The following is a 17,844-nucleotide window of genomic DNA, read 5'->3' as shown; positions in this document are numbered from 1 at the left end:
GAACAATTACCCTACCAACCGGGGCATCTTTGGAGGCAGCACACACATTCACGGGAAGAACATACAAGTTCCACACCAGCAGGAGCGGGAATCGAACCCAGGTCGCCTGCACTGCAAGGCGCTGTGCTAACCACTACGCTACCGTGCCGGCCTTAATCATCTCAAAAGTAAAACAGGAAACCACCCACTCTCTCGCCAGATGTGCAGCCCAGTTCCGAACATTTTTCAGAAACATCGTTTGAACATGTTTGCCAAAGTGGTATCACTGATTAAAATTTATCAGAGATGAGTACGGTAATGCTCTGTAACAGATGTAAATTGACTCTAATAGCCGTAGTTTGATCTTTTCAGAAACCATCCATCCTGGCTTGTATGTCTCATGAGGTAATAAATTAAAAGTCTTTCTAAACTATCTATATTTTTCTTCACAAATGATCTGTCACTTTGATATAACCCTCCTTCAGCCAAGATAGTGCGTGAGTGAGACTTAATGGTGCTTAGTGTAATTTTTGGACAATTCAGTGGAAAGTCTACTGGAATTTTAAAAAGTAGAACATACTTTTCCAACCCCAGCCCCTAGAGACAGGAATTCTTTTCAATAATGTTTCTAATGAATGGGTTAACACTTTCAGTTGAAATTCCTCTCTTGGCTTCTCTAATCAAGATGTTATTGACTTTGCCAAAATGATTAGCAGAGGAATTTCACTGAAACTTGTTACTTAATTCATTAGACATAGCTCATGTCTTCTACTACCACTACAGGAGTGACATATAGGAGTGATAGAGCAAGAATTGATTAATCTTATTATGAATATCAAAAGAACACAGTATGGAACAGATTAAATATTTCTCTATTGTGGCTGGTCCATTAGGTGGCCTGTAACTGCAAACACTCTTGTAACTGATTATCAAACATGTGAAACTCTGTAGATGCTGGAAATTCAAAGCAACGCACTCAGAGTGCCGGAGGGACTCAGCAGGTCAGGCGGCATCTTTGGAAATGAATAAACTGTCGACATTTCGGGCCGAGACCCTTCATCAGTCCTGATTAATGGAGTCCTGAATTCAATTCATCAGTCCTGAAGAAGGGTCTCAGCCTGAAACATCAATAGTTTATACTCTTTTCTACAGATGCTGTCTGACCTGCTGAGTTTCTCTCAGCAATCTGTATGTGTTGCTTTGTAACTAATTAAATTTATTTGAAATCTGGTGATTGGATTTGAGTTAAAGATAGTCCCTATGCAATTTTCCATGCAATTTATGAAAATAATAAAGCTCAAAGTAAATTTTATTATAAATGATTATAAATTACAATGATTGCACATTGCACATTTAGCTGGAGACATAACGTAAAGATTTTTACTCCTCATATATATGAGGGATGTAAGAAATAAGGTCAATTCAATTCAATTCAATTATTATCAAAGTACCATATAAAACCCTGAGATTCATTTTCTTGTTGGCATACTTAGCAAATCTATAGAATAGTAACTATAACTGGATCAATGAAAGATCAACCAGAGTGCAGAAGACAATAAACTTTGCAAATGCAAATATAAATAAATAGCAATAAATAACGAGAACATGAGAGAATGAGATAAAGAGTCCTTAAAGTGAGATCATTGTTTGTGGGAACATTTTATTGATGGGGCAAATGAGTGTAGTTACCCACTTTTATTCATGAGCTTGATGGTTGGGGTAGTAACTGTTTAGATAGCATTTAAGATGTTCTTTCTTGATGAAGAACTTGGGTAATAAGGATCATATCGGTTTATTATTGCGAGTTTCAAATAGTTCAGTTTAATATCAGAGAATGTGTATAGTATACAACGTGTAATTCTTACTCTTCACTGACATCCACGAAACAAGAAGCTCCAAAGAATGAATGATAGAAAAGCAGAACTCTAAAGCCCCCCTCCCTCGCCCACACACATAAGCAGCAGGAGGATTATTGACCCTCCCCCTTCCCACTCCTTTAACACCACTTGCAGAAGCACCAGCACTCTGCCTCTCTCCGCGCCCACCATGCAAGCAATAGTAAAAGACACCCCAAACAGACCTCGATTGAATGTCCATCAAAAACTACAGTCCATACCAGCACTATGGTATCCCAGGCAGGCTCTCGCCTGCCAGCGAAGGAGAGGGAGATCACTCCTGCAACAACCAGAGCGGAGACTGGCAGCTCGCTGTTCTGATGTTATGATCTGCCACGTCGTTTCTCCAAGCCCCCCCCCCCCCTGACTTGAGGACTGATAGGCTCTCACTCACCACCAAAAGAGGAAAAGTATTACCCGGGCACACGGGGACTTCTTCTGGCAGCAGTGTACACTCCATGTTTCAGTCTCCCACGACGCTTCAGTAGGCGAAGTCGGTGAGGAGCTGGGTCACTGACAAGGCCGCTGATGCACCATCAATAACTCACACTGAGACGTAAGGCGAGATATCGGCTTTTATTGACTGGAAGAAGGAACCAGGAGTGAGTGTCTATCATACAATGTCTTGGAGACTGAGGCCGAGCGTCAGGCCGCAGATCTCCTTTATACAGGGGCCACAGGAGCAGTCAGCAGGGGCGTGTCCCGACAGGCACATAGTTCACCACAGCCGCTCCATGTATGCGCGCATCTCCAGGCTGTTCCTGCAGATAGCAAACCGCCATCCTGCACGGCCGCTCTGACGATCCACCAGCTGTGAAGAACCATTGCTTGAACTGTAGATCACGGGCTCTGACAGAACCCCAGAGTTTAACTTCAATGCAGTACAACTTCTAATGAAAGAGCAAACAAAATATGACATTATTTTAAAAAGGAGATTGGTGAGCCATTTCAGGGAAGATAACTTAATGGGATCTGGTGAAAGGAGAGTGGTAAGATTGCAAAGAGCTGGCATGGAAACAAAGTTCAAAGTTCAAATTGATTATCATATTCAACCTTGAGATGCATCTCCTTGCAGGCAGCCAGAGATCAGAGAAACACAATCGAATCTTTGAAAAGAAGTACAGGTTGTACAAACAATAAAAATGTGAACAAGTAACAGGCAGAACGTGAACTGTTGAGTCCTTGAGAGCGTGTCTACAGCCATGGGGCCAGTTCAGTGCTGCAGGTGTGGTTGTAGACCACAGCTGCGTATTCAAGCAACGCATGCAAAAAGTTGGAGGAACTCAGCAGGCCGGGCAGCATCTATGGAGAAGAGGAAACAGTCGGTGTTTCGGGCCAAGACCCTCCTTCGGTTCAGTGGGGAGATGAGTAAACTCTGACAGGGTAGTGAACTGAACACTGGTCCATCCTTCACTCTCGGCCTTGATGCCTTAATCATTTTAATAGAGCTTGGCACCAAAATTGACTGAACATCAGCTCATTTCTCGCTTTTGGGTCCGGGCCCCGCCGCTTCAATCCGGTCTGAAGCCTCGCTCCCACCTAAACTTTCAATCTGACCCAAAGTTTCAATCTGGCCCGAAGTCCACTCCAGCAGTGGCCGGTGCAAGGTACTTGCACTCTCAAGAGTCCAGTTTGCTGGGTGCTGCAAAGGTACCGGGTCAAACAGATTGTTCAAAAGCACAACTCCCAAAGGGAAATTATAGACTGTGGATTGCAGTGATCGTAGTCCAGAAAAAGTATGTTTAGTAGAATTGTCAGTTGTTTTGTTAGCTGCCTGTAAAACATCGCCTATATCACCAGCGCCATCTTGGACAGAAATCAGCTGAATGGCCTCCTTCTGTGCTATTATGATTCCTTAGTGCATAATAACGATAGAAAGTGATTGTAATTTCAATGCCCAGAGAAGCATTGTTATAAACGACAGCCCAAATATTTGCAAGGGAGTGAATATCAGTTTTAGGCACGTTAATCGAGCTGATGTCACACCATTCGAAGGCATATGAGCACCTCTACATGTTGCAGGAAAGCAGCATCAACCATCAGGAAACCCGACCATCCAGCACATGCTTTCTTCTCACTGCTGCTGTCAGGAGGAAGGTAGAGGAGCCTCAGGACTCTCACCGCCAGGTTCAAGGACAGTTACTATCCCTCAACCATCAGGCTCTTGAACTAAAGGGGATAAATTCACTCAACATCACTTGCATCATCACTGAGATGTTCCCACAACCTGTGGACTCACTTTCAAGCACTCTTCATCTCATGTTCTTGATATCTACCTATCTATTAATTAATTACATTTTCTTTTTTGTATTTGCAATTTGTTGTTTTTTGCACTCTAGTTGAATGCACTAATTAGGTGGTCTTCCATTGATTCTGTCATCGTTATTATTCTATAGATTTATTGAGTATGCGCACAAGAAAATGAATCTCAGGGTTGTCTGTGGTGACATATATGTCTCTTTTCCTTGGGCTCTAGCTCCCAGTGGATCATAGGCCATTGATGATCTCCATCGTCCAAAGTTGATGGAATTGTTGGAGTTCATCAATGTATCTGCAATCTCTGGTGGGATTGGCCTCTGCAGCTTCACCAGAGCCCTGTTGGCTGGCCTTACCCGTTTCCACCTCTCACGTTGGGCACGTTGGACTTTGAGAGGTGGTGACATATATGTATTCTGATAATAAAATTTATAGCAACAGAGATGTTTATACTCCTCTGCAAATAACAATATTTTTTTCCCAGTTTTCACATTTTCTTACAAGTGATATTTCAACCCCTTAAAAAAAGCTAGATCCTAAATAATATTTCATTAAAATACTGTGACTTGATTTCTAACAGTGCTCCAATTGTTTTCAGAGACAAAGATAATAAAAAAAAATTGAGTTACACATGTAGAATGAAAGGCAGGGTGCTTTACAACACATTGAAATTTCAAAAACACATTCTTTCAACGTGGGCACTGCTTAAAGACTGGAATTCCTTACAGAGGATTTGACATTTACTGTGGTTCTATCTCCAGTTTATAATGCTTGTTGCTAGGCTACAGAAAATTTAAAGAGAGTGAGGATGGGAAATGTCCTGCCGAGGAAAAACTGATTAATGCCTTAGTACGTACAGTACATTAACAACAACCACATCAGTTCTCCAGTTCTCTCACACATTCTGCTCCATTATACTTTTACAAAATTAAGGCCAATATGATGAAGGCACACAATCTTTCTCCCCTGCCCAGAGATGGGAAATCAAGAACGGGAGGAGAAATGTTTAGGGTGCGAGGGGAGAGAGTTAATTGGGATCTGAGGGGCAACTTTTTTTACTCTGAGAATGGTCTGTTTCAGGAATGAGTTGCTAGATAGGATAACTGAGGCAGGTACATTAACATTTAAAAGATGCTTAGACAGAGACATGGATAGGAAAGGTTGGGCCGAATGTGTGCAGGTCGGACTAGCTTAGTTGGAGATCTCGGAGGAGCTGGATTTGGTGAGGACCGTGTTACTTTCTGCTACTGAAAGGCATTGGAGTTGGTGTGCAACAGTGGCGCGCGATCTAACATTTCTCTTGCGATTGCAAAATCCCGTCGGACATTGCTGATGTAAAATCCTGCACGTCTGTTTCCCTTGTTTATTGGTGTGACGTGTGTCAGGGGAGCCGCGTGACCTCAGTTGTGGCGAAGAGCTGGTCTCAAGCTGCAGTCTTGTCTGTTACAGCGGTCCAGGAGAGGAGACACTGGAGGCAATCCATACTGGATTGGGATTTGGCACCTCCTGTTGGTGCTGCCCCCCAGTGTTTGATTGGTGGAATGACAAGTAGGATTGTGTGCGTGGGTATGTTCACCTACTGACTGCTGAGAACTATTTGTTCTTACCAGTAACACTCATGTGCTGTCAATACAGGACATGCCACTCAGGGACTTGGGCTATATATGTTATTTTTTTGTGTGTGATTATACGTTCACTTGCTTTCTTGGACGTGTTACTGTATGTATGCCTTGTCAAGGTACTGTGTGTTTTGCACCTTGGCCCTGGAGAAACGTCATTTTGTGTGGCTGGATTTATGGACATATCATCTGGGAGCTCACAGTGCAGTTGCACACGATGTTGATGAGGCCACACTTGGAGTACTGAGTTAAGGTTTGATCACCCTGCTACAGGAAAGATGGTTGAATGATAATTAAACTTGAACTGGAATCTTGTCTGCCATGGATCAGCTGAGCCAAAAGGCCAGATTCTATGTCGTATCACTCTGTGTGAGGTAAAAAAGAAACTGTTGGAACAAAGGATCTTGGATGTTGGCTCTGTTTCTTTCTACAGATGCTGTCTGACCTATGAAGCACTTTGTGTTTTTACTACAGATCTCTAACAAAGAGTCATAGAATGGAAACAGGCCCTGCAAGCCAACTTGACCATGGCATCCAGATTGCCCATCCAAGCTAATCTCATTTGGCAGCATTTGGCCCAAAACCCATCTATCCATGTCCCTGTATAATAGTCTTTTCAAAGTTGTTATTGTACTCAACTCAACCACTTCCTTTGGCAGTTCATTCCATCTATGTACTACTCATTGCATAAAAAAAGATTTGCCTCAACTTTCAATTTTTTTAATTTTTTTTAGATACCGGCAGAATAGGCCCTTCCAATCCTTTGAGCCATGCCACCCAGCAACCCTTCTCCCCCCTCTCCGATTTAACCCTAGCCTAATCACGGGACAATTTACAATGACCACTAAACCTAGCAATCGGTACGTCTTTGGCCTGTGGGAGGAAGCTGGAGCACCCGGAGGAAACCGACACAGTCAAGGGGAGAACGTACAAGCTCTTTACAGACAGCAGCGGGAATCGAACTCGGGTCACCGGTACTGTAAGATGTTGTGCTAACCACAATGCTGCAGTGCCATCCCTTCCTTCCTTCACCTTGAACTGATACCCTCTATTTCTTGAGCCCCCAGCCCTGAGAAAAAGACTGTGTGCATTCACCCTTTCTCTGCCACTCACGATTTTATACAGTAAATCTCTTTCTGAGATCACCTCTCAGTCTCCTACACTCCAAGGAGCAAAGTCCTAACCCATCCAACCTCTCCCTTTGACTCAGCTCCTCAAGTCCTGGCAACATCCTTGTAAATCTTTTCTCCACTATTTTCAGTTTAATAACATCTTTCCTATAGCAGGGTGATCAAACCTTAACAGAATATTCAAGTGTAGCCTCACCACTGTCTTGTACACTGCACCATGACCTCCTGACTGCTAGGTTGGTTTTTCCTTTCACTTTGACCCTGGGAGAAAGATCCTGGCAGTTTATACTATCTATGGCTCTCATAACTTTATCATCATCTACCAGGTCTTTCCCAGCTTCTGCCACTCCGGATAAAACAGTCCAAGTTTGTCTAAACCCTCCTTAGCGCAGATGCACTCTAATCCCTGCACACTCTCCGAAGCCTCCAGATCCTTCCTATAATGGGGAGATCAGAACTGAAAATTCAGTCCAAGATCAGCACCTGCAATTAGTTTTATTTCTGAGTTAATGTGATTGTTTTTGTGTTACGCCCTAAGGATCCAGCTTTGCACCTAAAGCACATTTTGAGACTTTAAAGGATAGTTTCTTTAGAGCCATGGAGTCGTAGAAATGTACAGAACAGAAACAGGCCCTTCAGCCTATTTAGTCCATGCCAAACCATTCAAACTCTCTACTCCCATCAACATGCAATTGGACAACAGCTTCCCATCCACGTACCTATTCAAACTTCAGTTAAACATTGAAATCAAGCTTGTTTGCACCACTTGTACTGGCAGCTTGTTCCACACTCTAATGACTGTCTGAGTGAAGAAATTTCTCCTCATGTTCTCCTTAAACTTTTCACCTTTCACCCTTAACCATGACCTCTAGTTGTAGTCCCACCCAACCTCAGTGCTTGCATTTATCCCTCATAATTCGGTATATTTCTATCAAATCTCCTCTCAATCTTCTATATTCCAAGGAATAAAGTCTTAACCTATTCAATCTTTCCCTATAACACGTTTATTACAGTCCTGGTTTAATTCTTTTAAAGACAGAAAATTTCTTCTTCACTACCTGCTCAAAGATTGTTTTGCAACTTGAATGAATGAATGAATGAATGAATGAATGATCTTCATTGTCATTAAACATAGGTACAATGAAACTCTGGCTTCCTCTCAGGCAATTAAATAAAGCAGTAAATAAAAACAAGACAGCAATAGAAAAACAGTATTAAATAGATAAGTAGCAGAAAATAAGTTGCACCAGAATATCACAGTAATGCACAAAGTGCCGATAGTGCAATTTTTTGAGTCCTTGTGTGTGCTCACAGTTTCAGTCATTGCTCTGTGGGAGTGGTGTGATGGAGGCCACAGCTCTGGGGTAGAAGCTGTTCCTCAGTCTATTTGTTCTGGCTTTTAGTGTCCTGAATCTTTTGCTGGATGGCAGGGGGTCAAACAGGGAGTGGCTGGGGTGTGCGGTGTCTCTGGTTATGCTGATTGCTTTCCTCCTGAGTCTGCTGGAGTAGATGGCGTCCAGTCCTGGGAGCTCCATCCTGACAATTCGCTGGGCCGCCTTCACCACACGATGCAGGTCTTGTTGCTCGGCGGCTGTGGCGCTGTTGGTCAGGATGGTTTCAATTGTGTTTCTGTAGAAGCTGAGCAACAGCTTTTGTGGGAGTTTGGCCTGTTTCAGCTTTCTGAGGCAGAAGAGTCTTTGTTGTGCCTTTTTTACAACTTGATCATGTTCTAAAAATACAAGGATCTTTCAAAAATCAGAGGTATTTCTAACCAAATTCATCAGTCGTCATCTCATACAGTCAACATTATCAAACATCTCTGGTTCTTCCTCCTTCAATGTTAGTCCCAAAATCCTTCCTGTTACATATGTGTGGTGCAAAGAAACAACAGAGTATTTGATTAAGCATTTTACGGAGTCACGTCTGTGATGGTGGATGCTGGACGACTGAGTGGGAGTGATGAACTGGGCCGCTGACATAAAAATGTGCCCACTTAAAAGCCCATGTAAAAAGATAGAGGAAGAGCCTTCCAAGTATAGAAGATCCAATTTATCCACTGCGCAATCAATCAGCCACATGCACACTTTCAACATTCTCACAATGGATCCGATACGCTTCACTTTCCAATGCAGAGTAGCTAAGATATGTATAGCAATAAACCCTGATGGATATATCAAATAGGACATTTGATAATTTGAGAAAATATCAGTGATAAGTTTGTAAGTTGTCATTTCATTACCCAACACAGTGTGGGGATCTTTAACACATGGACTACATGGATTCAAGAAGACAGCCCACCAACATCTTCTCAAGGTCAGTAGGGCAGTTGAGAATGGGCATCAAAAGCTGTCCTTGCCACTGATGTCCTCATCCTGCAAATGAATAAGAAGAATTGGTTTTATCATTCAAAATTTTAAAGAAAAATCCTTTTATCAAAGGGGAGCATAGTAAGCTCTGATATAAATATCCAACTGTGTCATCTTCTTTACAGCCTAGCAAATGAAGACAGGAGCCTGTGCTGGAGGGAGACCATCTTGCAGACCCACAGCCCATGGACCACAGAGTGCAAACCGGAGAACAGCTGGAACAAGAGGAGCAGGAGGAAGTCCAGCAGAACACCACCAAGGTCAAATCAGCCCTAGATATTATAAGAACAGTTCTTGCTTCCTGCTTTAAATTGGATCAATATCTTTCACTCTGGAAGCTGCTTACAGAGGAACTGAAGTAATAACTTACCAAAGTTCAAAGTAAATTTATTACCAAAATAGTTATATATCATCATATACTAATGTGAGATTCATTTTCTCACAGGCTTTCAAAAGATTCAAAGTACATTTATTATCAAAGTATGTGTGCAGTATACAACTCTGAGACTTGTCTTCCCCAAAGACAGTCACGGAACAAAGAAAACCATGGAACTCGTTCAAAGAGAAACATCAACCCCACCATCCACCAAAAAAAAACAAATCACGCAAATGGCAACAATGAAAAAGAGCAAAAAAGCACAGAGTATAAAAAGCAAAATTGAAGAAGTTCTGGCATATTCAGTTCAGCTCAGTGTTCATTACTTTCAGGCCAAAATCGCCCAAAATACCAGCAAAAAAAAGAGGAACTGCAGAAACCAGAAACGCATTGTAACATGTACTATAGAGTCCAATCCACAAACCACATGGATTAAAGTGATTAGAACAGAGATTAAGTCAGTTAGAACAGGGAAATATAACGGAATCAATGAAAAACTAGACAAAAACAAAGACCGCCAAACAACCACAAGTAACTAAACAATACTGAAAACCTGGGTTGTTGAGTCCTTGAGGGTGAGTCTACAGGTTATGTAATCAGTTGAGAGTTGAGGTGTTGTTATCAATCTGTGCTGACAGGGGTCTGCAAGTGAGAAATCGAAGATCCATTTGCACATGGGATATCAATGCCTTGGGGCTCAGTGATTAGTTTTGAGGGGGGGTGATAGTTTTGAATGCTGCGCTGTGGTCAATGAAGAGCAGCCTGATGAACGCATCTTCGCTGTCCAGATGCTCCAGAGTTGAATGAAGAGCCAATGAAAGGGCATCTGGTGTCGACCGGCCACACAGATATGGAGAACAAGCTGTTGCCCAAGTAGCAAGCTTCCCCTCTCCACAGATCTGATGAACCCAAAGGAACGGCCAAGACCGAACAGTTTGGTACCAGCAGTGTTGCTGGTCAGTGTTGAACTCAATGTAGGACTGCCTTAGTGATTCCAACTCTGGGCTTTTCCCTTGAGGTTTATTCCTGAATTCTTCCCCATCAGTGGGTACAGCTGCAAGGTAGCGGAGGTTTGAGATCAGAGTTTTCCTTCTCCTAGATGAGCTGCCAACCACAGCTGACAAGTTCCATCTGCCCAAAACCATTGATTTTAAGGCATCGGTAACCCACTGTTATAATACGTCAACAACGAATATAGAATACAGACAGTTTTTTCTAAAAAAACAAATAAACATTTATTTAAACTCTGCTCAATAAAAATGAAAAGTAAAAAAACGACTAACTTAACCAGAAGTTATCTGCTACATGGCAACTCGAACAGTTCTTAAAGCGATAAATATGAGAGTCCAAATGATTTATACAGTCAATTAGGAGAGACTTTCCTGAAGTAACGAATTCCTTGATGACGTGACATTACTGCTGATCCCAGCCGAAATATGCCTTGTCCGAAGGATTCACGATGAAGGAGATAAAAATGGCTTAAAGGAACTGACCTTTTCCTTGGTGTCATTGGTGAATAACACTGCATCCAACCCTTTCTGCTCTTACAATGCAGGGGCTATCTCGGATGCAGGTTACTAATTCCTTGAATGAAGATCCAATAAGGTCAACCCTGTATTACCACCAACGACACCAACTTTACTCGATCCTTCGGGTTTCCATACTTCGGTAAATCTTCACTCTTCAATACTTAGACTTTATAATTAAATCGAAGATACATCAAATGCAACTGGCAGTGATTTTCAAAACTGCCAGCACAACGACAATGTACCTTACAGTAAGAATTAAAACTCCACTTTAAAACAAAACTGCGTCATGAAACCAAATATGCAGCATAACGGAGTAACAGATGACTTAAACAACGTCCCAACCAGAACTCCTGCATCACAGCAGGTTTTCCCCATTTTATACCTGTTGGAACGGGCCATCACTTGACCTCACACTGGAGGGAAAATTACATCATGTGACCTCACACTGGCAGGAAAATACATCACCCCACCGTCACAAGACCATTACGTCACGCCAACCAGATACTCAATTACATCATGGTCATGAGACAGTCACAAGATACCCACAGGGTATGTAACACCCACATTTACCCTTTCTCCTGTCAGTAGAAACAGTAGTTCCATCAGACTTAGGAACTAAACCATATGTGAAGGCCAGGAGCTGGACTTGGTTGTCAGAGACTAGCTGAGGTGCTTGTCCCCACTACCAACCCCAGCTATAGTAACCTCAGGAACCACAGCCATGCAGTGATGGGGTAGAATAGGCAGGGGTAAACTCATCAATTGACCAATATTTACATCCATTAATTCTGATTGTTAATTATCTTAATAATGCATAAAATAATTCATTGAAAAAGACATTTTTTCTCTGTGGCATGGATTAATTATAGAACAGTTAATACCATTTTTGGCATCTGTTTCAAATGAATCTCCTCTGGTAACATATGGATTTAAACATTGTATATGGCAATTGCTTTGTAGAAATACAGGTGCTGGAGGAGTATTGGGTCAAGCAAAGGAAATACCATTTGTGTATGACAAATGAAATATCCGTTTCAAAAGGACTTACCCATTGCTCACAGCCCTAGAATGTTCTGACAAATACTGAAAGTCAGACTGACAGTATGTTGATCTATCTGGAAACTCATGGAACAGATTATGCCACAGGCAGCACACACATACCCAAATAAATCACTCTTGTAACTGCTGCAACTTAAAGTGAAAGCTTGTAAGTAGCTTTTATGTGATCTAGGCTATGAATAATGTATTTATTAACTGGCAATTGGCACACTGATCTATTCCAATAAAACTTCCAAAGTCCACTAATTATTCCCACAAACTATGGGCTCACTTTCAAGGACTCTTCATTTCCCATGTTCTCAATATTTATTGCTTATTTGTTTATTATTATTATTATTTCTATTTTTTTCTTTTGTATTTGCACAGATTGTTGTCTTTTGCACGTTGTTTTTTGTCCATCCTGTTGGTCTTTCATTGATTCTATTATGTTTCTTGGATTTACTGAGTATGCTCGCAAGAAAATGAATTTCAGGGTTGTATGTGATGACATGTACGCACCTTGTCAATAAATTTACTTTGGACTTTAAAATATGAGAAAGTCTGCAGATGCAGGAAACCTAGAGCAGCACACACAAAATGCTGGAGGAACTCAGGAGGTCAGGCAGCATCTATGGAAATGAATAAACTGTTGATGATTCAGACCCTTCATCAGGACTGTATGCATTCCCATCTATTACTCTGAGCACCACTGGCACTTGTTTTTCATTGGCTATTTCATTTGCTTCAAAATACTGTTCAATTCATTCAGTATACATCATCCAGTTATCCTGATGTGCAATTGAGTACATCTGTCTTTCTGATGTAGCCAGCTATCTCTGCTTCATTTTTATTTATTATTATTATCACTGGTACTCACTGCTTTGTTTGTTTTCTACCTTTTTTTTTTAACTCAACCATCTCTCTCCCCTTCCAAAAACACACTTGCTGCATTTTTTTAAAAACTCAAATGTCTCTCCTCTTGTGAGAGAAGTAAAAAATGCTCACAGTCTTCTGCTGCTGTAGCAAATGTACTTCAAGGTTTGACATACGGTACATTCAGAGATGCTCTTCTGTTGTAACACGTTGTTATTTAAGTTACTGTTACCTTCCTGTCATCTTGAACCAGTGTGGCCGTTTCCTCCTGAGCTCTCTCATTAACAAGGCATTTTCGCCCACAGAAATGCTGCTCAATGGACTTTTAACGTTTTTCTCACCATTCTCGGTAAGCTCTGGAGTGTTGCGTGTGAAAACCTGAGGAGGTCAGCAGTTTCTGAGATAATCAAATGACTGACACCAGCAATCGTTCTATAATCAAAGTCACCGAGGTCACATTTCTTCCCCATTCTGGACAACAACAGAACCTCTTGACCATGTCTGCATGCATTTGTGCTTTGAATTACTGTCACATGATTGATTAAATATTTTCATTAACAAGGAAGTGTACAGCTGTACCTAACAAAGTGACCACTGACTCTAACTCATAGCTTCCTGCTCCTTTCGCTCCACTGATTTAATTCCAGTTAGGACAAGATTATTGACAAGAAAGGCACTGTGTGTGTGCAAGGCTATTCCTCACAGTGCAAAGTAAGATGGCCACTGGAGGCAAAATAAATCTTGTAAAGTCACTTAAACCTTTCACATTTAGAGGTTACAATAAGATTTGAAGGCCTCCGTTGGTCAGGGTCGACCATGGATGTTGTGTTCTAGCTATCTAAATACACAAACCAGGGCAGTACAATATGGAGAGCAAACTCCCCTCTCCACACACCTGATGAATCCAAAGGAATGGCAGAGACTGATACAGCTTGGCACCAGCAGTGTCCACAGGAGTTGTCAGTCAGCACTGAGCCTTAGACACTCCAGCTCTGATTTTTCCCTCAGGGTTTACTCCCGAAACCTTCCCCTTGAGTGGGTATAGCGGCAAGGGTCTGGAGGTTTGAGATCCGAGTTTTCCTTCTCCTAGGTGAGTTGCCAACCATGGCTGACGGGACCCATTTGACAATAGTGAGTGGTTTCAAGGTGCCAGCAGCCCACCTTTGCCCCTTCTCCTGACAGTAGAAATGATTCTGCTGGGCTCAGTAGCTAAGCCACGCATGAAGGCCAGGAGCTGGACTTGTCAGAGGCTATCTGAGATGCACACCGCTGGGAGCATTTGCTAGGTAGTAGGAGCTTGTCCCCACCACCACCCCCGGCTAGAACAACCTCAAGGAACTACAACCAAATTAGCCTTGTGAAACCATTGAGGACCAGGACTAATTGTGGTCTTTCTTTTGCTAATGGAGGATGAAATTATTGGAAGAAGCAACAAAGGTATTTATATTTCGTACAGGGAAATTATAGGCTGAGACTTTGGAATGGATATCTGGGTTAAATCTATAATATTGCAGACATGGCAACATTTGTCTCACTTGAGGGGCGGTGGCACCATGCTGTTTGATTCATTGCTTCATTAACGATCGCATTGAGGTTTTCCAGTGTTCCAGGGCTTGGACAGGCAAATAGAACTTTGCTTTGGGGCACTTCATCATGTGGTAAAAGTTGGGTGGAGATGAAACACACATCACTTTCAGGGCTGGTTCCAGAATTTCAGTTAACATTATTGGCTTCTCAGTCCAGACTGTACGAAGGCTCCCAACTAAACTTGGGTTAATTTGATTTCCCCTTGCAAAAAAAAAGTGCAGTATGTAATTTTCTTTGAAGGCAGAATTTTTGTTCTTTTTTTTGGTGAATGTTAACCACAGCTTACATCACCATGAAAAATTTCTCCGTATTTTCCAGTGACAAAAACTGCTGCTACATTTAACGCTTTACACCTTTTTCATACAAAGGGTCTATTTGATTTAATATTCTTTGAAAACTATAGCATAAAATGCCTTTTCTAATTCCCTTTAGGCAAGTTTGGTTTTTGGAGAATGTTTGTGAGAATGTCAGAGCACGAGGTTGACTTTGTGAATTGTGTTCCTACCCACAGGCATTTAATGGAAAGGAGATGAGGATGAATTGCTGACAACTTACTTTATAAACAGCTCTTTCCTGAGTTAATGAATAGGAGACTCAGAAATTAAGATAGACTTCAGTTTGCAGTCATTAATAAAAAAAATGACGTAATGACATTAGCAATTTGAGTATTTTTTTCCATTCGGTAGAATAATTCTGATTTTAATACCATTTTATTCCAGTTTAATTTAATTAAAATTCCATTTTAATTCTGATTCCCATTCCTGTTCCCGTTCCAACATGTCAGTTCATGGCCTCCTCTTATGCCAAGAGGAGGCCATCCTCAGGATGGAGGAGCAGCACCTTATATTCCTTCTGGGTGGTCTCCCAATTGATGGTATCAATACCGATTTCTCCTTCTGGTGAGTAAAATTCCACCCCCCTCCTCTATTCCCCATTCTTCTTTTACTTCTTCTTTCCTGCCCATTTTCTCCCCTGGTGTCCCTTCTCTTTCCCTTTCTCCTATTGTCCACTCTCCTCTCTTACCTGATTCCTTCTTCTCCAGCCCTTGACCTTTCCCACTCACCTGGCTTCATCTATAACCTTCCAGCCAGCCTCTATTCCTCCCCCCCTCCTTTTAATTCAGGCATCTCCCTCCTTCTCTCTCTGTCCTGAAGAAGAGCCTCAGCCCAAAATGTTGACTGTGTATTCATTTCCATATGAAAAGGATAGATAAGATAGAGGCAGGAAAGTTATTTCCACTGATAGGCGAGACTAGAACAAGGGAATATAGGCTGAAGATTCGGGGGGAATAGGTTTAGGATGGAGATGAGGAGAAACTGCTCTTCCCAGAGGGTGGTGAATCTGTGCAGTTCTCTGCCCAATGAAGCAGTGGAGGCTATCCCAGTAAATATATTTAAGACAAGGTTGGATAGATTTTTGCAGAATAGGGAAATTAAGGGTTATGGGGAAAAGGCAGGCAGGAGGAGATGAGTCCATGGCCAGATTAGACATGATCTTAGTGAATGGCAGGGCAGGCTCGACGGGCCAAGTGGCCTACCCCTGCTCCTGTTTCTTATGTTCATAGATGCTGCCTAACCTGCTGAGGTCCTCCAGCATTTTGTGTGTGCTGCTTAGAATCGACTAAGGTTGATTTTAACACTGCAAATGGTTATGTGTATTTCTCTCAATTGTATTCCAAAATACTACTCAAATATTTTATATGATTTTAAAAAATTCATATTCTCTACAGATCAGTTTCCAATAATGGATTGACTGCCAAAACACTGCTGAGCATAGCTGTTATGATCTAAGTAGTGAAATATGGACGATTGTGCAATCTAAGATTGTTCTCCTTTGCTCTCCAGTTAGAACAGTCCTTGAGCATTATTTCTCAGAGGTCTTATTTTTCTATTAAAACAGTAGCAAAGAATCAAAATTAAAGAATTATTTATGTAAGTTACAGGGTCACAGCTTAATCATATGGTACATCATCCAAATCTCAAGTACGGTTCATTAATCTTGAGGCTGTAACAAGTGACTGTTGGTTGTTCAATATAATGTTCATGTTTTCTTTATGTAACTCCCTTCCCCTGTCCGGTCAGGGTTTTGTTTCTCAGGCTGAGTTCACCCTGTCACGTTTGAGCTGACCGTCGGGGGGTGTAAGGGAAAAAGTTAAATGTGATTCCTCCTTGGTATATGCTGAAATAAAATGGAAGTCTGTAAGGAAGAGAGAGGGACTGTTTACTTTTCATTTTTAGAATCTTTTTATTGGTACATAATCTTCAACAGCTGTAAAATGATACAAAACTTCAACAGATTAATATGTATACAATTAATAAAGCTGAAGAAAAAAATGATCGTAAAATATAAAAATGGAAAACATTTATATATATGTATAGGAAAAAGAAGGAGAAAATAGAACCCCAACTAACTAGGAAACCCCCCCACTAACTACAAAAAAACCCCATTAGGAATCAACCCCCCAGAGCAATACGTTTGACCATCATCTAAATATATTAAAAAAAAGAGTCATCAACTGCCATTTCATATTTATAAAAAAAATAAAATTGGAAGGAAACTATATAACTTAATTCAAATTCAATGATAATATTTGGCAAAAGAACCCCATCTTCTCTCAAAATCAGATCAAGGATCAAAAGTTCTACTTCTAATTTTTTCCAAACTAAGACATCACTTGAGAAAACCATTCAATTAATGTAGGGGAAGAAATAACTTTCCATTTTAATAAAATAGCCCTTCCTGCCAGCAGTGTAACAAATGCAATTACGTGTTGATCAGAAGATGAGATACCCTGAATATGATGCAGAACTATTCCAAATAGAATGGTCAATCTATTAGGTTGTAAATTAATTTTCAAAGCTTTAGAAATTGTAGAAAATAAAGATTTCCAAAACAGTTTTAAATGCAAGAGAAAATGCATGAGAACTGGTCCATGGCAATGTGTTGAGAAAGTTAAGGGAGACCAGGTCTACAGCCGTAAAGGTGGAAGATGGTGAAAAACGTTTTTCACGAGAAGCTGAGGTCATTGTGCAGCTGCAGGCACCAAATGCATGGAGAAGTACCTGTGTAAGGGGTTTTGAAGGGTACAGAATGGGCATCTTTTTGTTGCAAGAGGAGAGAGTTTTGTTCTAAGCTCAGTCATGGCAGGTGGGCTAATGGCTAAGGTAGGGAATAGTACGTCGAGAGAGTCAGAGTA

At 41.4% G+C, this 17,844-nt stretch overlaps 1 protein-coding gene across 45 annotated transcripts in view; it reads left to right on the top strand.

Moving 5' to 3' along the window:
• The window catches only part of LOC132383513 (collagen alpha-2(VIII) chain-like), a 395,145-nt gene that overhangs the window by 89,443 nt on the left and 287,858 nt on the right, over positions 1-17,844 (top strand). For 14 of the 45 annotated variants that reach the window (XM_059954566.1, XM_059954562.1, XM_059954560.1 and 11 more), the window contains one exon: positions 9,371-9,505. The exons of 11 other annotated variants lie outside the window; for them this stretch is intronic. In XM_059954566.1, the coding sequence (XP_059810549.1) occupies positions 9,379-9,505 (127 nt within the window). In that variant the 5' untranslated portion in view covers positions 9,371-9,378. Of the gene's footprint in view, positions 1-9,127; positions 9,193-9,370; positions 15,548-17,844 lie in introns of those variants that run through there. 20 more of the 45 variants (XM_059954565.1, XM_059954563.1, XM_059954580.1 and 17 more) reach the window with 7 other exon arrangements.

The sequence above is a fragment of the Hypanus sabinus genome, chromosome 30, assembly GCF_030144855.1.
Source record: "Hypanus sabinus isolate sHypSab1 chromosome 30, sHypSab1.hap1, whole genome shotgun sequence".
In the NCBI taxonomy this organism is placed as follows: Eukaryota; Metazoa; Chordata; class Chondrichthyes; order Myliobatiformes; family Dasyatidae; genus Hypanus; species Hypanus sabinus.
This window is presented reverse-complemented; position numbering and strand designations above follow the sequence as displayed.